Here is a 22,214-nt window from a genome sequence, read left to right on the forward strand (position 1 = left end):
CTGTCCGACATGATCCGCACAGCAGATCATGTCCGACACACATTGATGAATGCCAACAGCATACGCTGTCTGCATTTATCACTGCACAAGCAGTTCTTGTGAACTGCTTGTGCAATGCCGCCCTCTGCAGATTCGCAGCCAATCGGCCGCTAGCAGGGGGTGTCAATCAGCCTGATTGTATAGGATCAGCGGATCGATATCCGCAGCCTTAGAGCAGACGGACCAGATATGGAGCAGCGGTCTTAAGACTTCATAACTGCTGTTTCCGGCGAGCCTGAAGGCTCACACGGAAACAGGGGCATCAAGCTCTATTCGGAGCTTGATAATTCGGCCCCAATAAATAAATCATGTATGCAAATATACCATAATCAAGCTGTAACTCAATATTATAACAAATAAAACAAATTTCATTAACAGATTTTTATTTTTCTTACACAGGATTTGCTCATGCAAACTATACTCAAGAGTACAGTTTGTGAGATGCCAAATTCAATGATTTTGAGTTGCAAATAGAGTATGACAAAGTGTGAAATGGAATTGACAGATTCATAACAATTCATTTTTCTATTGATGCACAGATGGACATTATTCCAACATCGTAACAAACACCATTCAACATCTACATTTGCTCTTCACACTTGCAACATGATTTAAGTTTACAGCTGCATTATTTTTATATTACAAAAACATCTGAAAAATATATAAATAAAGTGTACTGAAAAGTCATAATAATAATTAACTAATGAATTATCCCGTAATAGAAAAACAAAACAAAACAAAAAAACACATTGTAATGAAATATAAAGCTTTCTTGCAGAATTCACATTTTATATCACTGAGGTTAGCCAGTTCAAGGGATTAAAATATAATTTACATTGTCTCAAATTGTATTATTTATACTTGTATCAGATATTAGTTCATACTGACTTTAACCTATTACTGCAGTTTGAAATGTCATTTCCATAATTTTTTCTACCACCATTGTTCAAATAATTGCATTTGAAACATATATCATGAAATGCAAGGCAAAACAATTTGTCTTTAGAGATAGGAAATAAAGTCATTATTATTTACTGTATTACAGATAAATAGCCAATGTTTTCACTGTGAATACGGAGAAAGATTATGAGAGATTCGAACTGAAACCCATGTAAACACTTTCATTTACTATTGAGCCTATTTGAAATATTGCATTTCGAACGAGTGTTGAATCTGAAAAGATAATGGCACATTAAGAGGTCTCAATATCCTAAAGACATCTGGATAGAGAGAATGCATATTCTACAATCATCTCATGGAATGTTCATTTTTAAACAACATACAGAAGACTTTTTTTTAAACTATTTCCTATGAGCCAGCATCTCTTTAAAGGCATCATTAAACATTCAAGAATCATTTGCTGGCAAAACTACCGATCCATTCTTTCCCTTCACAAAGCCCTCCCTCCTGCCCCCGACTCACAGAATTCCCAACATGATATTAACATTTGCAAGATAGATACTGATTTGTTTCTCCATAAGTATCAAAATTTGCTACAGAAAGAAGACAGTGTTTACACAAAATTTAAGTACAAGTTAGCTTGCAAATACGACAAAAATATGTTTTGAATTGTCCAATGTACTGTAGGTCTGTAGGCTTTTTCTGACCGTCACACTAATGGTAAAAGTTCAGGCTAATTTAAACACATAAAGATGCAGAACGCCATATTTTTTTCTACCTAATGCTAAGAAACTAACACAGCACAAGTAAGGTTTTCACTATTTCATAAGTCTTGCCAAAAAGCATCAAAACAAACAAATTGCACTTTGACTACAGCTTCTCCAAAAAAAGAGAAAATATTTGTCTTTTACATACATTAAAACTGTAAAGATAAAGAGGGTTGTTTTGATCGCTAGCAAGTTCATAAATCACATAACATGTGCAAGTTAAAAAAAAATCTATATTATAAAGCTAAAAGATTCTACACAAAACAATAATTAAAAGTTTCTCCCTTTGAATGTGCAAAATAAAAGGCAAAACCGATTAAAAGCAAGCCGACCATGTCGTTCTTCCTAGTGCCTAGTGCATTATGACCTTCACATCAAGGTCAAAAGGGGACTATGCAGAACTTTGGTATAAATGCCATAGAGCAGTCACTACCACATCCTCTAAATTTAAAAGGTCACCCTGATATCGTTTTAAACATTGAAAACAATTTACACTTTGCAAATTACCATACTTCAACATATCATATATATGACAAAAACTAACAGAATGCAACAAGTAAACAAACAGAAATAAGCTATGACAAATAAACACGTCCTGAACAAGAATAGAACCTGCCCATGAGTGGCTATTATGTAAAAAATAATTTATTTTAGGCTAGCGTCTCCTTTTAAAAGACTGGCCTTTTTTATTTATTTATTTTCCCTCTAAAGTCACCAATCATTTTCTAAGACATGGCGAATTGCAGGTGATTTTAATCAACTCCCTGAAGGCTGTGCAGGAGGTGTAGCCATTACAACTGGCGGTTCTGAACTCTGATCCGCCATCTGTGTGAGGACTGACGTTGCTATTGCTTCTGCCACTGAGGTGGAGCTGACTCCATTGGAAGTGCTGATTGAACTGTGTTGAATAGCTTCTGTTTGTGGGCTGTTAGGTAATGAAATGTCTTCTGAGCTCTCATCCTTTTCAACATCTAATGAACAGAAAACAGGAAAGGCTTAATATCACACAAAATTTGTATCTACATATAAAGAGCGATGCAATTTATTAAGAAATAATAATAATAAAAAATAATTATATATATATATATATATATATATATATACACAGTTCAGAAAAGGGCACTCTCACCTTAATAACAGCTGCCAGGGTGCCAACAGTTAGATATAACAAGTGGAAGAAGGCACTCTCTGGTCTTTTCAAGTGTACTTTATTAGAAAAAGCGTGACGTTTCGAGGACACACTCCCCTTCCTCAGTGTGTCTCTGAAACGTCGCACTTTTTCAAATAAAGTACTCTTGAAATGCTTGAAAAGACTAGAGAGTGCCTTCTTCCACTTGTTATATACAGTATATATATATGAATATATTATGTTGATATGTCCCTTTGTGACCTATTTATTGACTATTGCTACACATGAAGATAGTATTTATAATATCAGCCCATCATCAGAACACAAATAACATTGCCTCCTCTGACTAAAAGATTAACTATACAGTAATGCTGTTTAAGTGCATTTCACAAATATTATTCCACAAAACCAATTGTTTACCCTTTCAAGATATTGAAATAGTTAATCTTTCAGACAGTGGAGGGTTATAGGGAGTCTTTTTTAGATAAGCTTGAGTTTTATGGGATGGTTAAACATCAATTACTAAGGTAAAATAAAGAACATGGTTTACATTTGCTATGATAAAATGAAATTCACTGTTTAATACAATCCATTATGTTGAATATGATTTGGACAACATGCCTTGATATTTAAATACACGCTTAACTTTATTCACATAGGTGTAGCCGCTGATTATGTCACAAAGAAGGTAAGGCACTTGACACCTGTGGTGGCATGTTTTGCTTTCTGTTTGGTTTTATTGTTCTTACATACATACTCATCACTCTTTGACCCTTAATAACACCCAACAGGCCCTCTCCCACTTTTATGAACCATACCCTAGCACCCTATCCCAATTATACACTCACTTAACCCCTCAAGGACCAGGAATTCCAGAGGACAACTTGCCCAAAGTACTGGAGAATTTTTAGCATTTTTGCCATCACTCAATTTAAACAGAAAGTATGGAGCTTGATGCATCTGTTTTCGTGCGAGCCTTTAGGCTCGCCGGAAACATAAGTTAAGAAGCAGTGGTCTTAAGACCGCTGCTCCTTAACTCGTCCGCCACCTCTGAGGCGGCGGACAGCAATCCGTACGATCACATACGATCGGGTTGATTGACACCCCCTGCTAGCGGCCGATTGGCTGCGAATCAGCAGGGGGCGGCATTGCACAAGCAGTTCACCAGAACTGCTTGTGCAATGAGAAATGCCGACAGCGTATGGTATTGATCTATGCCCATTTTGTTATATAAGTAAACATATATGGCTTTGCCTTTGCTTTTTGGTAATTCGAAGGTTACCAATTGCAGTTGCACACCACACTTCTAATATTCTCGACAGTGAAGGGGTTAATCAGGTAGCTTGTAAGGTTAATTTTAGCTGCAGTGTAGAGATTACTCTTCCACTGAACACCTCCCACCCCCTGATCCCTCCCAAACAGCTCTATTCCCTCTCACCCCCACTGGTTACCACCATCTTACCTACTGGCAGATAGTCTGCCAGTATGCAGTTTTAGGGCCGTACCCAGTTTATAATAATTTTCTTTTTATTATTATTTATTAATAACAATGTTTCTGTAGTGTAGGGATCCCACCTCTCCCTCCCCTCCAAGCGATTGTTAACATGCCCCCCCTTCCTCAGCCGTTTCTGTAGTGTAGCAGCTCATCCCTCCCACTCTCAAAAAATTTTCTGTAGAGTAGGGAACCCTCCCCCTTCTGTGATGTGCTGCACGCCCGTCTCCAACCATTGCTCCCAAACCTCCACGGCATCACTGCAAGGCCACCTCCCTTCATATGGTAAAGGAAGAATGATCAGTAGTTCTTCCACCTCTGGCAGCAATCTTCACTGTCAAAGCTAACAGCGGGGAACGCAGCATAAACCAGAAGGTTGGGCATAAATACAAGGTATGCTAGGCAATGTACTCTGCGACGTAGTACCTACATCCAAATGGCTTAAGGGGTTAAAGGCACTTTTCACCATTAAATAACACCCCAGGATCTATTCTACTCTTACCAACACCTCCAGAACTTTCCCATGCTTCACACACATCTTTCACCCCATGTACTCCCCTAGATACACTCTCTCCCTTACATAATCCCCAAGTACTCTCCCCATCCGTATGTTCTCTTTGTGTGGAATTTTGAATTGCTTGAGTTGTGCACTTTTAGAAAATATTTAATTTTATTGGAATAAACTGGATTTATGGCATGGTTCAACCATAATGGCATATTTTAGTTATGTTTTGAAAATGTCAGGCTTTCACAGGCCTATGGCATATTGCAAATTTGTGGGCTGTGATCACTATTGGATTAAAACATACATAAAAAAAGAGGAGCACTGATCTTTGAAGCCCTTTTCATAGAAGGCCTCTTTTTTATTTCAAGGTGTTTACTTTTATGAGGGTAATACATTTTCTTTTTTTTTTTTTTTTTTACTAACCCTATGAGTTAAAAAAAAAATCTTTTCAGAGCTGGAACATGGAGTAAACAAATGTACAGAACAGTGACATTTGAAGCTTATGCCTAAGCAAATATTTAATGGGTGACTATGTTTTCAAGATTTATAAGTTTATGGGGTAAATAAGATATGTGGGATAGTTTACCATTATACCTAAATGAGGACCCTTCTTGGTACTGTCATGAATGACATCGTGTGGGTGCAGACCTATTACATGTTGCAAAGGTGTGGGCTTGCCCATTCATGTGCTTAATGGTATTCACACAGGAGACACAAGCGGCTAGATTTAGAGTTTGGCGTTAGCCGTCAAAACCAGCGTTAGAGGCTCCTAACGCTGGTTTTAGGCTACCGCCGGTATTTGGAGTCAGTCAGGAAAGGGTCTAACGCTCACTTTGCAGCCGCGACTTTTCCATACCGCAGATCCCTTTACGTCAATTGCGTATCCTATCTTTTCAATGGGATCTTTCTAACTCCGGTATTTAGAGTCGTGTCTGAAGTGAGCGTTAGAATTCTAACGACAAAACTCCAGCCGCAGAAAAAAGTCAGTAGTTAAGAGCTTTCTGGGCTAACGCCGGTTTATAAAGCTCTTAACTACTGTGCTCTAAAGCAGTGTTTTTCAACCAGTGTGCCGTGGCACACTAGTGTGCCGTGAGAGATCCTCAGGTGTGCCACGGCAGACTGACAACAGTGTGACATATTTTTTAAACTTTGCTTGTATTTTACTCCCAGTGCAGGGGTAGTTTGTAGGAGGCATGGCATAACAGCACAATACATACAGTATGTGTGTGTTTGTGTGTATGTGTATATATATATATGCTGTATTAGGCTACAATGTGTGATTTTTTTTAAATTTTGGGATGGTGGTGTGCCACAGGATTTTTTAATGTAAAAAAGTGTGCCACGGCAAAAAAAAGTTTAAAAATCACTGCTCTAAAGTACACTAACACCCATAAACTACCTATGTACCCCTAAACCTAGGTCCCCCCACATCGCCGCCACTCAATTAATTTTTTTTAACCCCTAATCTGCCGACCGCCACCTACGTTATACTTATGTACCCCTAATCTGCTACCCCTAACACCGCCGACCCCTATATTATATTTATTAACCCCTAACCTGCCCCCACAACGTCGCCGCCAGCTACCTACAATAATTAACCCCTAATCTGCCGACCGCAAAGAGCCGCCACCTACGTTATCCTTATGTACCCCTAATCTGCTGCCCCTAACACCGCCGACCCCTATATTATATTTATTAACCCCTAATCTGCCCCCCCTCAACGTCGCCTCCACCTACATACACTTATTAACCCCTAATCTGCCGAGCGGACCGCACTGCTACTATAATAAAGTTATTACCTCCGATCAGCCAATCAGATTGAGCTTGCATTCTATTGGCTGTTCCGATTGGCTGATCCGATCAGCCAATCAGATTGAGCTTGCATTCTATTGGCTGTTCCGATCTGCCAATAGAATGCAAGCTCAATCTGATTGGCTGATCGGATCAGCCAATCGGATTGAACTTGATTCTGATTGGCTGATTCCATCAGCCAATCAGAATTTTCCTACCTTAATTCCGATTGGCTGATAGAATCCTATCAGCCAATCGGAATTCGAGGGACGCCATCTTGGATGACGTCCCTTAAAGGAACCGTCATTCTTCAGTTGAACGTCGTCGGAAGAAGATTGATCCGCGCTGGAGGTCTTCACGATGGAGCCTTTCCTCATCGGATGAAGATAGAAGATGCCGCTTGGATCAAGATGGTTGCCGGTCTGGATCGCCTCTTCTTCCCGGATAGGATGAAGACTTTGGAGCCTCTTCTGGACCTCTTCAGCCGCCGGATGATGGATGTCTAGCCCCCGCTTGGGTTGGATGAAGATTTTGGAGCCATCACCGATCGGTGTGATACCCGGCGAGGTGAAGAGAAGGTAGGAAGATATTCAGGGGCTTAGTGTTAGGTTTATTTAAGGGGGGTTTGGGTTAGATTAGGGGTATGTGGGTGGTGGGTTGTAATGTTGGGGGGGGGGTATTGTGTGTGTTTTTTTACAGGCAAAAGAGCTGAATTCTTTGGGGCATGCCCCGCAAAGGGCCCTGTTCAGGGCTGGTAAGGTAAAAGAGCTTTGAACTTTTGTAATTTAGAATAGGGTAGGGCATTTTTTTATTTTGGGGGTCTTTGTTATTTTATTAGGGGGCTTAGAGTAGGTGTAATTAGTTTAAAATTGTTGTAATATTTTTCTAATGTTTGTAAATATTTTTTTATTTTTTGTAACTTAGTTCTTTTTTATTTTTTGTACTTTAGTTAGTTTATTTAAATGTATTTATTTGTAGGTATTGTATTTAATTTATTGATAGTGTAGTGTTAGGTTTAATTGTAGATAATTGTAGGTATTTTATTTAATTAATTTATTGATAGTGTAGTGTTAGGTTTAATTGTAACTTAGGTTAGGATTTATTTTACAGGTAATTTTGTAATTATTTTAACTATTTTAGCTATTAAATAGTTCTTAACTATTTAATAGCTATTGTACCTGGTTAAAATAAATACAAAGTTACCTGTAAAATAAATATTAATCCTAAAATAGCTATAATATAATTATAATTTATATTGTAGCTATATTAGGATTTATTTTACAGGTAAGTATTTAGCTTTAAATAGGAATAATTTATTTAATAAGAGTTAATTTATTTCGTTAGATTTAAATTATATTTAACTTAGGGGGGTGTTAGTGTTAGGGTTAGACTTAGCTTTAGGGGTTAATCCATTTATTAGAATAGCGGTGAGCTCCAGTCGGCAGATTAGGGGTTAATACTTGAAGTTAGGTGTCAGTGATGTTAGGGAGGGCAGATTAGGGGTTAATACTATTTATTATAGGGTTATTGAGGTGGGAGTGAGGCGGATTAGGGGTTAATAACTTTATTATAATAGTGGTGCGGTCGGCTCGGCAGATTAGGGGTTAATAAGTGTAGGCAGGTGGAGGCGACGTTGTGGGGGGCAGATTAGGGGTTAATAAATATAATATAGGGGTCAGCGGTGTTAGGGGCAGCAGATTAGGGGTACATAGGGATAATGTAAGTAGCGGCGGTTTACGGAGCGGCAGATTAGGGGTTAAAAAAAATATGCAGGTGTCAGCGATAGCGGGAGCGGCAGAATAGGGGTTAATAAGTGTAAGGTTAGGGGTGTTTAGACTCGGGGTACATGTTAGAGTGTTAGGTGCAGACGTAGGAAGTGTTTCCCCATAGAAAATAATGGGGCTGCGTTAGGAGCTGAACACGGCTTTTTGGCAGGTCAAACAGCCCCATTGTTTTCTATGGGGGAATCGTGCACGAGCACGTTTTTTGAAGCTGGCCGCGTCCGTAAGCACCGCTGGTATCGAGAGTTGAAGTTGCGGTAAATATGCTCTACGCTCCTTTTTTGGAGCCTAACGCAGCCATTCTGTGAACTCTCAATACCAGAGGTATTTAAAAGGTGCGGCCAGAAAAAAGCACGCGTAGCTAACGCACCCCTTTGGCCGTAGAACTCTAAATCTAGGCCAAGGTATTCGTATTTGCCCCTTTTTATCCACCTGCAACTACTTGCTGAAAATCCACCAACAAGGATATTTCCTTTATATATATATATATATATATATATAAAAACAGCCACCACCCCCCACTTTTATGGGGTTAAATTGGGTCTTTGGGATATTTAGTTCAGTAATAAATATGGCATGTTTGCACAGTACTATGGCATTTTGCTTATTTAAAAGCTTTGCTACCTAAGGGATTAAGAAACTATGAGCCAGATTACGAGTGGTGTGCTAACAGTTATGCGCAAGCGAAAAGCGGTTTATCCAGGTTTTTTCGCTCGGATTACAAGTTGAAAGTAAATGTGATCGCTTGAGCGCCATTGAAGTTAACGCGCATTGGGACAACACGTCCTCTGAGCTCTGGTTTACTGTTTTGCGAAATTAAAAAAGTGTCACAAAGCACATCAAAAATACATTACAAAGTACAGTTACACTCATAATAAAACTATCTGCTGAAAAGTATTTAAAAAAAATATTGCAATAAAAATTTATAAGGGCTCAAAGATATGAGGTCTCAGGTGTTAGAAAAAAAAGGCAGCCAAAGGGCTTTAACATAGAGATACATACTTATACATCTCTAAAGATATATATGTATGGATATATTTATGTGTGTACATATGTAATTATGTGTCTATATATGTATTTACATACATATATACACAGTCACACATAAACACAAATACATATGTATGTATACATACATACACACACATATATATATATATATATATATAAGTGCATTAGAGCCCTTTGCCGTTAAGTAGATGAAAACATGTAAAAGCATATTAATGCAATATTCATTTTTAATAAAGGTTTTAATCATGTATTTACTATAAATATTTCAAATTACAATATTCTGCACATAGCAGAATAAGTTATATTTATTTATAGTTAAATTAAAGGCAGATATTGGGAAATCCTAGGATTACCTGGGTAAAACGTACATTACCCAAGCAGCTGTGGGTAAAGCCTGATGTATGATCATAAATCCGCTCGAGTCACCGCATCAAACATATATAGCATGCACTGTAATTTCCCCATCTTCACTATCTTTTTTGTCGCTGCCTGGGGGGTTCAAGGGGGGCGAAGGGGTGGATGCCAGAGGATTGCCAGGGTGTCTTCTTTGAACCCCCCAGGCGGAGACAAAAAAGATAGTGAAGATGGGGGAATTACAGCACATCAGGCTTTACCCACAGCCACTTGGGTAATGTCTGTTTTACCCGGGTAATCCTAGGATTATCCAGATTTCTTACTTTACTCATAACAAAAAAAAATATATATATATAGGTAAATGAAAAGATCCTGGCACAAATCTTCTGTTTGAAAATCCAAAAGTTTAATTGTACAGCTTAAAAAAGAAAAACAGCTTGGAGTGAAAGGTCTAACATGTTTCGGCCTGTGGCCTTAATCATAGACTTCAAGTCTATGATTAAGGCCACAGGCCGAAACATGTTAGACCTTTCACGGCAAGCTGTTTTTCTTTTTTAAGCTGTACAATTAAACTTTTGGATTTTTAAAAGAGGAAGAAAGGTAGGGGTGGCCTTCCAGCAAGTTAAATGTATTATTAAATGTATTATTATTATTAAATAATAATAATTACATATTTATTATCATGATAATTTATTTGTATAGCGCTGTAAATTTCCGTAGTGCTGGGTAGAGAGATAGGGGTATACAATACAGGAAGAGTATGATTGCATAAGTCTTAATCATGGAACTCTATTGGTTATTAGCAGTTAAGGACAACTCAAACACACAAAAAAATTGTTTTTTTCAGCATAAGGACATCAATTTAGATGGGACAGAAACACTTTTGAATTGTGCCTCTAATGAAAACTGTTCCACCTATAAGCCTATTTTGTTAACGTAAGGTAGCTTCCAGATTTTATAACCAGCAGGAAAGCCATGTCAAAAGCAGATACAAATATGGTAGCATACAACATGTGCCTTATTTGTGTTTATATAACCTAACTATTGCCTAATGCTCTTTTAACTGTCACTAGCAAATTCAGGGAATGACGAAAACACTTTATTGCAGTGATTTCCTTTTGTTTTTATCATTTTTGCACCAGCACATTCATCAAACCCTCCCTGTAAAAGGTTGATACTTTGTCGACACCTTATATAAAAGACTGCTTAGACTGGGAGGAAGAATGGCACAGGGATCCAGTAACAGATTAAGAATGTTGTATGTCCAATGTTGTAAATCAACCTAGAGACTTGATTCAACAGAAGTGACTTAAAGGACCACTCAAATTAGCACAATTAACAAGTGCATAATAAAAAGACAATGATTCAACACCTACTCTGAGTTTCAAACAAGCAGTAGATTTATTTTTTTATGACAAACTAATCCTAAAGCCCATGTACAGGGGCCATTTTGTGCAGTACAGCGGTCCCACCCCTTGCTCTCTCTCTATCCCCCCCTCTCTTTTTCTCTCTCTTTCTCCCCTCTCTTTTGCTCTCTCTCCCCTCTCTTTTTTTGTCTCACTCGCTCTCCCCTCTCTTTTTTTGTCTCACTCACTCTCCCCTCTCTTTTGCTCTCTCTCTCCCCCCTCTCTTTTGCTCTCTCTCTCTTCACCTCTCTTTTGCTCTCTCTCTTCCCCCCTCTCGTTTGCTCTCTCTCTCCTCTCGTTTGCTCTCTCTCTCTCCTCTTGTTTGCTCTTTCTCTCCTCTCGTTTGCTCTCTCTCCCCCTCTGTTTTGCACACTCTCCCCCTCTCTTTTGCGCTCTCTCCCCCCTTTCTTTTGCGCTCTCTCCCCCTCTCTTTTGCGCTCTCTCCTCCCTCTCTTTTGCGCTTTCTCCTCCCTCTCTTTTGCGCTTTCTCCTCCCTCTCTTTTGCGCTTTCTCCTCCCTCTCTTTTGTGCTCTCTCCCCCCTCTCTTTTGTGCTCTCTCCCCCCTCTCTTTTGTGTTCTCTCTCCCCCCTCTCTTTTGTGCTCTCTCCCCCTCTCTTTTGTGCTCTCTCCCCCCTCTCTTTTGTGCTCTCTCCCCCTCTCTTTTGTGCTCTCTCCTCCCTCTCTTTTGTGCTCTCTCCTCCCTCTCTTTTGTGCTCTCTCCTCCCTCTCTTTTGTGCTCTCTCCCCCCTCTCTTTTGTGCTCTCTCCCCCCTCTCTTTTGTGCTCTCTCCCCCCTCTCTTTTGTGCTCTCTCTCTCCCCCTCTCTTTTGTGCTCTCTCTTCCCCTCTCTTTTGTGCTCTCTCTCCCCCTCTCTTTTGTGCTCTCTCTCCCCCCTCTCTTTTGTGCTCTCTCTCCCCCCTCTCTTTTGTGCTCTCTCTCCCCCCCTCTCTTTTGTACTCTCTCTCCCCCCTCTCTTTTGTGCTCTCTCTCCCCCCTCTCTTTTGTGCTCTCTCTCCCCCCTCTCTTTTGTGCTCTCTCTCCCCCCTCTCTTTTGTGCTCTCTCTCCCCCCTCTCTTTTGTGCTCTCTCTCCCCCCTCTCTTTTGTGCTCTCTCTCGCCCCTCTCTTTTGTGCTCTCTCCCCCTTCTTTTGTGCTCTCTCCCCCTCTCTTTTGTGCTCTCTCCCCGCACGCCGCACCCGGCCGGCCACGCCCACTCCACCACACGCAACGCCAGGTGCCAGGAGGAGGTCAGTTGGAAGGCCAGGTGTGTTTGTCCTTGCGCAGTCTCTACTGCGCATGACAGTTTCGGACAAACACACTTGGCCTTTTATTATATAGGATTTTTTCGCTCTCTCATTTTCCGGCCTCCTGTATCATATGACAGACATCAGCCAATCACAGACTAGTATACGTATACACAGTGAGCTTGTGCACATTGACCTTGTTCCCTACAAAGTGTGAATATAAAAATACTGTGCAAAATGTGATAATGAAAGTAAATTGCATGCACTTTCTAAATCATAAAAGTTTATTTTGACTTGAGTGTCCCTTTAAAAAGAATAGAAATGTTAAAATGAAATGTACCAGGATGTATTTCAGTTGAAATACTGTGAACCAGTACTCAAGCTCCGAGAGCTGGCGGTGGTGTGTAAGACTTATTTGTGACATACAAGCCATTGCTGACTCTCTGAGAAGGTGTTTGGATACTGGTGCACACCCTCATGTGTGTATGCTCCTGAAAAATAGTAATAACTTTTACAAGAAGCATTTTTGGCTAACTGAAGTATATTGCAAAAATGCTTCTTTTTAAAGATGAAATGCACTTATGCACATGTTAAGTATGACCTTTCCATACTCTTAAGAAAATAATTTATTGCAATATAGTATATATCTGAATATCAGTAGGATAGTAGGAGTAACATGTTGTAAATACCGACACATACGACACTAGAAGAGTTAAAAGTAATCACAAAGTAAAAATAAAATGTTCCTTGTATGTATAATTAGCTCTATATTTTCTATATTTTTGTTTATTTTCTAATGATTTTTAATTGAAATTTTGTGTTTCTAAAACTCTAGTGTATTTTATATCTCAAAACATGGTAAAGTAGTTGCAAAGTCATCACCAAGCATGCATTCAAATGATGTAGTATAAAGATTTTGCACCTATACCTAAAGAAACTAACAAAAAAACATAATTTATGTAAGAACTTAACTGATAAATTCATTTATTTCATAGTGGCAAGAGTGCATGAGCTAGAGACATATGAGATATATATTCCTACCAGGAGGGGGCAAAGTTTCCCAAACCTCAAAATGCCTATAAATACACCTCCCACCTCACTCATACCTTAGTTAACGTGTAGCCAAGATGTGAGGTGGGTGTAAAAGAAGGAGTAAAAAGGATACAAAAAGAGGAACTGGAAAAAATAAAGTGCTTAATACAAAAATCATAACCACAAAAAAAGGATGGGTCTCATGGACTCTTGCCACTATGAAAGAAATTAATTTATCAGGTAAATTCTTACATAAATTATGTTTTCTTTCATGTAAGTGGCAAGAGTCCATGAGCTAGTGACGTATGGAATATAATACCCAAGATGTGGAAATCCACGAGTTACTAGAGAGGGAGGGATAAAATAATAACAGCTAAATCCGCTGAGAAATTAAATCCAAAAAAATAATTAAGTTTTCTTAAAAATTTCAAAACAACTCAAATAAATCAAAGGCACTAGAATCAAAATGAGATAACTGCCTGAAGAACCTTTCTACCAAAGGCTGCTTTCGAAGAAGCAAACACATCAAAATGGTACAATTTTGTAAATGTATGCAAAGAAGATCAACTGAAGCTTCATTCTTGAAAGCCCAAGAAGTGGCAAATGATCTAGTAGAATGAGCTGTAATTCTCTGAGGCGGAAACTACCCCGCCTCCATATAAGTTTTGTGAATCAAGTTTCAGCCAAGATGCCAGAGAATTGGCAGAGGCTTTCTGACCTTTCCTGAAGCCAGAAAAAATAACAAATAGACTAGAAGTCTTTCTAAAATCTTTAGTAGCCTCAACATAATATTTCAAAGCTCTTACCACATCCAAAGAATGTAAAGACCTTTCAAGAGTATTGTTAGAATTCACAACTTTAGGAAACAATTTAAATGAAGTCCGCAAAACAGCTCTATCTTCATGGAAAATCAGATAAGGAGACTCACAAGAGAAAGCAGACAATTCAGAAACTCTTCTAGCAGAAGAGATAGCCAAAAGAAATAACACTTTCCAAGAAAGTAATTTAATATCCAGAGAATGCATAGGCTCAAAAGGAGGAGCCTGTAACATCTTCAAAACCAAATTGAGACTCCAAGGAGGAGAAATAGATTTAATAACAGGCTTGATACGAATCAAAGCCTGAACAAAACAGTGAATATCAGGAAGTTTAGGAATCTTTTTATGAAATAAGACAGAAAGAGCAGACATTTGTCCTTTCAAAGTATTTGCAGACAAACCCTAATCCAAACCATCCTGAAGAAACTGTAAAATCCTAGGAATTCTGAAAGAATGCCAAGAATAATTATGAGTGGAACACCATGAAATATAGGTTTTCCAAACCCTATGATAAATCTTACTTGAAACAGACTTACGAGCCTGTATCATAGTGTTAATTAAAGTCAGAGAAACGTCTATGACTAAGAACTAAGTATTCAATTTCCATGCCTTCAAATTTAGAGATTTGAGATCCTGGTGGAAAACTGGGCCTTAAGACAGAAGGTCTGGTCTTATAGGAAGTGACCAAGGCTGACAACTGGACATTTGGACAAGGTCTGCATACCAGAATCTGTGAGGCCATGCTGGTGCTATCAGAAACACATAAGCTTGTTCCATTATAATCTTTGAGATCACTCCCAGAGGTGAAAAAATGTAAGCAGGTTGGTAAAACCATGGAACTGCTAGAGCATTCATCATTTCCGCCTAAGGATCCCTGGACCAGGAGAGGTATCTGGGAAGTTTCTTGTTTAGAGGAGAGGCCATCAGATCCATGTCTGGAGGACCCCACATCTGCACAATCTGATAGAACACATCTGGATGGAGAGACTACTCCCCGGATGTAGAATTTGACGGCTGAGATAATCTGCTTCCAAATTGTCTACACCTGGTATATGAATCACAGTGATTAGAAAAGAAATGGATTCTGCCCAAGAAAGTATTAGAGATACTTTTTTTATTGCTAAGGGACTGCGAGTCCCCCCCTTGATGATTGACATACACCACTGACATTGTCTGTTTGAAGCCGAATATACGATTCTCTCTTAATAGAGGCCAAGCCTGAAGAGCTCTGAAAATAGCACAGAGTTCAAAGATATAGATATTGGTTACCTCGCCTCTCAAGGATTCCAAACTCCTTGTGCTGTCAGAGACCCCCAAACAACTCCCCAACCTGAGAGATGCGCATCTGTTGTGATCACAGTCCAGGTAGGTCAAACAAAGGAGGCCCCTTAAACAATGATGGTATAATCACCAAGTCAGAGAAAGTGGAGAGTTGGGATTTAAGTATATCAGTTGTGATATCTGAGTATAATCCCTGCACCATTGGTGCCACATGCAAAACTGTAGAGGTCTCATATGAAAACAAGCAAAAAGGATTGCATCCGATACTGCAATCATGAGACCTAAAACTTCCATGCACATAGCCACTGAAGCAAATGATAAGAGACTGAAAGTTTAGACAAGCTGAAACCAATTTCAAACGTCTCTTTTCTGTTAGGGATAGAGTCATGGACACTGAATCTTTCTGGAAATCTATTGAGTTAGTACCAAGATATCGTCCAAATAAGGAAACACTGCAATACCCTGATCTCTGATTACAGATAGAAGGGCACCTAAAACTATTAAGAATATTTTTGGTGCTGTTGCAAGGCCAAACGGAAGAGCGACAAATTGGGAATGCTTGTTTAGAAAAGAAAATCTCAGAAAACGATAGTGATCTGGATGAATCCTATTGTGAAGGTAAGCGCCCTGTAAGTCTATTGAGAACATGAAGTGACCTTGCTGAACAAAAGGCAGAATAGTCCTTATAGTCACCATCTTGAAAGTTGGGACTCTTACAAAACCATTTAAAGTTTTCAGATCCAAAATAGGTCTGAAAGAATTTTCCTTCATAGGTACAATGAATAGATATGAATAAAAACACCAATCCTTGTTCCTGCTTTGGAACTGTTTTTTTTGTTACATGGGTAAGAATCTTCCCAAAGGAAGACTTATTTTAAATCCTATTTGACACCCCTAAAAAATTATATTCTGAATCCACTGATTTTGGACAGAGTCTGTCCAAACTCATTGCAATAGCTTTAGTCTGCCCCCTACCAGAAGAACTGGCTTGAGGGCCGCACCTTCATATAGGTTTAGGGGCAGGATTTGGTTTCTTATAAAGCTTGGATTTATTCCAATTCGGAGATGGTTTCCAATTAGAGCTAGAGGCCTTAGGGGAAGGAGTGGTTTTCTGTTCTCTATTCTGAAGAAAGGAACTTAACCTTAGATTTCTTGTCTTGGGGCAGAAAAACTCCCTTACCCCCAGTAACAGTCGAGATAATAGAATCCAATTGTGAACCAAAAAGATTTTTATCTTGAAAAGAGAGAGATAATAATCTAGTTATAGACACCATGTCAGCATTCCAAGATTTAAGCCATAAAGCTCTTCTAGATAGAATGGCTAAAGACATGGATTTGGCATTGATCTTCCTAACATCAAATATAGCATCACAAACAAAATAATTTGCATGTTGAAGTAAAACAATAATGTCAGATGATTCAGAATCTGAAGACAACTGCTATGCTAAACTGTCCAACCAAAAAGTAGAAGCAGCAGCAACATCAGCAATAGATATAAGAGGTCTAAGAATATAGCCAGAATGTAAATATGCCCTTCTTGGATGAGATTCAAGCTTACTATCTAAAGGATCCTTGGCTACAGTTAAAGGGTACAATTTCTTAAACCTAGAAGGGTTAAAAGAGGTACCAGGCTTAGACCATTCTTTAACAATCACATTAGAGATAGTGTCAGGAATAGGAAATACAGGAGTAATAACAGTAGTCTTAAATACAGAATTTAGACAATTACTAGCTTTATCATCAGGAGATTTAGACTCCTCAATACCCAATAGTAAACAAAACTTCCTTTAAGAGAGAACGAATATATTCTAACTTAAATAAAAAAGATTATTTGTCTATATCAGTCTCTGACGTGGCATCTTCTGAATCAGAGGAGACCCCATCAGTAGAGGATACATCAGTATGCTGAAGGTCAGAACTTAATTCACTAAGTTTAGGAAAATGTTGCAAAAACCTTTTTGCATTCATGTGAAGGCAAAATAGCAGTCATTGCCTTCTCTATATCTGTAGCAATAAAATCTTACATTTCTGCAGTAATATGTACATTTAAACTGAGATGGAATAACAGTGTGTGTATTTGTACTCATAGATATATTTAACAATTTATTAAACAAGAGCCACATAATAGAGCTGAATAATTTAGATCAGCTTAATTACAACATGCATACTTAGCGGGAAAATTTACATTTCTGGCGCCAAAAAAATGGCACACAATGATGACACCTCACCCTATGACATAAATAGCATTATCACATGCACGACATGCAAAGCTGAAGAGGATTTCTACACCTATCACTCTAAAAAACAGGTAAGAATTTTATTTTGATTGTATATACAAAAAAATAAATAAAAAAAATAAACCAAAATAAAGCCTAATTGATACTTCTATTATAGCTGCATAAAATGTGATTATCAACATTCTATGAGGCTAACATAATACTTAGCATCCTAATTTATAAATAAATTACTAGCTCCAAAGAAAAAAACTGTATGTTTTACAGACTCTACCAACCTTGACAAATATTTAGCTACAAATAAAGTCGCTAAAAAAGAGTACTGAATTACTGACTCAAGGCATGTATACAAACAATGTATAACAACTTTAATTAAAAAGTGCCCAATCCATAGCTGAGAGTCTTATATAATTAAAGTATATACTTACCGTGTAAGACACCCATCCACATATAGCAGACAGCCAAACCAGTACTGAAACATATCAGCAGAGGTAATGGTAGAGGAGTATAACATCTATCTGTAAAGGGAGGCAACAGATGAATTCCTGCGACCGATTTACAGAGAGCCTTAGAATAGATTTCCCATAGGTGAAAACAGGTTATCATCAGGCAATACTCCCTTCACATCCCTCAGACACTGTACTTTGAGAGGAACTGGGATTCAATATGCTTAGAAGTGCCTATCACAGAAGAAAAATCAAGCACAACTTGATTCACCACCTCCATGAGAGGCAAAGTTTGTAAAACTAAGGTATTAGTGAGGTGGGGGGTGTATTTATAGGCATTTTGAGGTTTGGGAAACTTTGCCCCCTCCTGGTAGGAATGTATATCCCATACGTCACTAGCTCATGGACTCTTGCCACTTACATGAAAGAAAGACATATTTTTGTTATACATTATTTCATATATTGTAAATCCAGTGGTACATTTCTAAAAGGGATAGTGTGCTTTATACAGCTAAAAATGATTTACTACTAGTGACTAGGTGAATCTCGCCTGTGACTATTCTGTGTGATTAATTACAATTAAAAATAATGCTTTATAATTATAAATGAGGTAAACACATCTTGAAAATGTTCTATAGCAAATAAAGTACATTTTTTAAATGTATCTGGCTGATATTCCATTTATTGTAACACATTATGATTTGAACACCTGACTTTAATGATGTAAACTCAAGAGAATAAGCAATATTTACAGTATAAATGCCACCAGCTGTTCCAAGGAAGATTATATTAATTAGGATTTGGGATACAGAAACATATACCATAAAACACAGATTTTGCAAATGATTCTGCCTTTCTACACAAATCATAAAAAAGAAGATTAAATCAAAGATGAGAAACATTAGCACCAGTTCTGTAATGGTTAATGGTTATTACGTCATTGATGTGTTTTCACTTTTCAAGTGGTGTTTCCAGCTTGTTGTACATTTTAACTCACCAGCGTTTAATAAAAAGGAAATAATACTCACATGCTAAATCACTTGAAAGTGGTGCAGCATAACTGTAAAAAGCTGACAGGAAAATATCACCTGAGCATCTCTATGTATCTAGGAAGATATTTTACCTCACAACTTCCTCAGCTCAGCAGAGTAAGTTCTGTGTAAAAAGTTATACTTCAGCTGCTGTCCAGCTGCAGGTAAAAAAAAAAAGGAAGAATTGAACAGCAGCCAATCAGCATCAGCAGTGTTGAGGTCATGAACTCTTTTACAGTGATCTTATGAGATTTCACTTAAAGGGCCAGTAAACCCACAAAATAATGTTATATAATTCTGCACATAGTGTAGAATTCTGCACTATGTGCAGAATTAAATAACATTATTTTGTGGGTTTACTGGCCCTTTAACTCTCATGAGATTTCATAGTAAACTCCCTTAAACGGAATACTGATTTGCTGCTTAAAGTAATTTACAATTGGGTGTGAATACTTAGGACATTTTGAGGTAAAATATCTTTCTTTTTTACATAGAGATGTTCAGGTGACATTTTCAAGTCAACTTTTGAGAGCTATGCTGCATCACTTTACAGTGTTTAAACATTTGGGTATCATGTCCCTTTAAAGAAACCTGTATACAACTTAAACACATCTGAAGGTTTATAGCAATCAAGTGTTTAGGAAGTTTAAAATATGTCAATTGTAGAATTACAGAAAATGATATGAAATTGTATTTGCACAAGTCATAAACTGATATTTAATATTATTTATATTATTATTTATTAAAACACATTAGATAGACATCAATGTTGCATTAAATAGCAACTACACTTTACATTGGCTGAATATCTTTTTTTCTTCTGGAAAGCCTGTTAAATGTTTTTTTCTTAAACTTTTAGCCCGAGATTACTAGAGGAGCGCAAACGCTGATGAACACTAACACCACTCAAGTTAAATCAATAGCACTCTTATTCTTGTGTTCGGATTACAAGCTGAAAGTAAATGGTTGCGCCTGATTGAACGCCTCAGTCATGCTAACATCTGGAGGTCAGATAGCATGACCTTGCTAATTCTTTCACCTCTTAGAATTCTAAGGGGTGCGCTTTCAAAACTCTGTTCTGGCTTCTACTCGAACAGTAACCCAAAGGTTATTAAGATTTCAACGTTACATTAAAATACATATAAACACATCCAGTCTACATGGAGTCCAAATGCAAGACAAGATATGAATTGAGGTACAGAAAAACAAAGAAACAAAAAGCATAATTGATGCTTACCTGATAAATTAATTTCTTTCATGGTGGTGGAAGTCCATGATCCATTACTCCTGCAAATTACTCTTCCTAAGCCCTAGGAGGAGGCATTCCCAAACCCCAAGAGCGCTATAAAACCCCTCCCACCTTGCAAGAAACTAGTCTGATGTATAGCCAAGAAAAAACGGTAGGAAAAATAATAAGAGCAACAAAAAGGAAGAAAATTGAACTGCAAAAAGTAAAAATAAAGGCACACCAGAAGAAAAAACAGAGTAATTAATTTATCAGGTAAGCATAAATTATGTTTTCTTTCATACAGGTGGTGAGAGTCTACAATCCATTACTCCTGGGAAACTAATATCAAAGCAACAAGCAGGACAAGCATGACATATACTTTTCAATATCTTAATTTTTTTTGTTTTTCTTTTTTTACAATATTAGATGAAAGTTTTTTTTTTAACATACAAAAAACATGAGAAACTTAACAAAACTACAACAGCCTAAAGGACTTTACTACCAAAAGCTGCTTCAGAAGAAGCAAAAACATAAAATGTTAAAATTTAGTAAAAGTATGCAAAGAAGACCAAGTGGCTGCCTTACAAATATGATCTATAGAGATGTGACCTAAGATGTGGCAACTGATTTTGTTGAATGAGCAGTAATCCATTTAGTAGTAAGCTTTCTGAAACAGAAGCTTAAGCAAAGACGCCAAAGAAACAGCTGTAGCTTCCTGCCCTTTTCTAGAACCAAAACAATTAACAAAAAAACAAGAAGTTTGTCTGAAATCCATAGTAGTCTGCAAGTAATACCAGGGCCGGCGTTTGCACAAGGCAATAAAGGCAAGCATCTTAAAGCGCCCCAGCAGGGGGGCGCAAATTTGGAGCAGCAGTATTTTTTTTTTTAAAGTAAACATTTTTAATTTGAGCACAGCCAGAGCAGCTCAGAATCTGACGGATGAGCCCAGCAAACATCAATTCCACTCTTTGCTCCTTTCCCTCCTCACCCTTGTGTCCGGTGACCGTGTCAGAAATGAACGGAGCTATGTGCATCAAGCATCAGTATGGAGCAACTTCATTCTTCACCTACCTCCAGCGGAGGCAAAGACAAGACTAGTTTCTAGTAAGGGGAGAGCGGTTTTAAAGAGGTCTTGGGGTTTGGGAACCTTTGACTCCTCCTATTGGCCAGGAAGAATAATTCCCAGGTGAAATGGATCATGGACTCTCACCAAACGTATGAAAGAAATATTTACAATGTTGCATGATGGCAGGGCTTTACTGGCCTACCGTGACACCGGGAAATGTCCAGGTGGGCCACATCAGCTGGGGACTGGAATGGCTGGCCACACAAAGAGGGTGGTAGGAAAACTTGCACTGGCACTCCCATTAAAACTTCTAAGGGGCCCTCTCTAAGGAGATTTTTTTTACAGTTTGAGTCTTTTATGGGTGGGTAAATTGGAGCCTAGCACGGCACACAGGCACAGAGAGGCCACTTCAGCTTTGAAAGAATACATCCTACCCCTCCACACCAGACTCTTCCTGCTCAGAGCAGGCCTGCCTGTTTGCACCAGCCATTTTATCTTCTTCACCAAGAGAGGCAGTAAAGTGTTTAAATGCGGCTAACGGTTTGAATTGTTCTCCAATCAGTGCTCTAGCTACAACAAAAGTGCCATATGGGGAGAGCACTGATTGGAGAACAATTTAAACTGTTAGGTCACAGAAAAACAAAATTTATGTTTACCTGAT

At 38.3% G+C, this 22,214-nt stretch overlaps 1 protein-coding gene across 1 annotated transcript in view; it reads right to left on the minus strand.

Moving 5' to 3' along the window:
- Positions 1 to 405: 405 nt before the first annotated feature.
- Positions 406 to 22,214, minus strand: part of ATF2 (activating transcription factor 2) — a 428,571-nt gene continuing 406,762 nt past the window's right edge. Inside the window, exon 10 of the mRNA XM_053698472.1 lies at positions 406 to 2,677. Within this exon, the coding sequence (XP_053554447.1) occupies positions 2,463 to 2,677 (215 nt within the window). The 3' untranslated portion in view covers positions 406 to 2,462. The remainder of the gene's footprint in view (positions 2,678 to 22,214) is intronic.

The sequence above is a fragment of the Bombina bombina genome, chromosome 1, assembly GCF_027579735.1.
Source record: "Bombina bombina isolate aBomBom1 chromosome 1, aBomBom1.pri, whole genome shotgun sequence".
Lineage (NCBI taxonomy): Eukaryota > Metazoa > Chordata > Amphibia > Anura > Bombinatoridae > Bombina > Bombina bombina.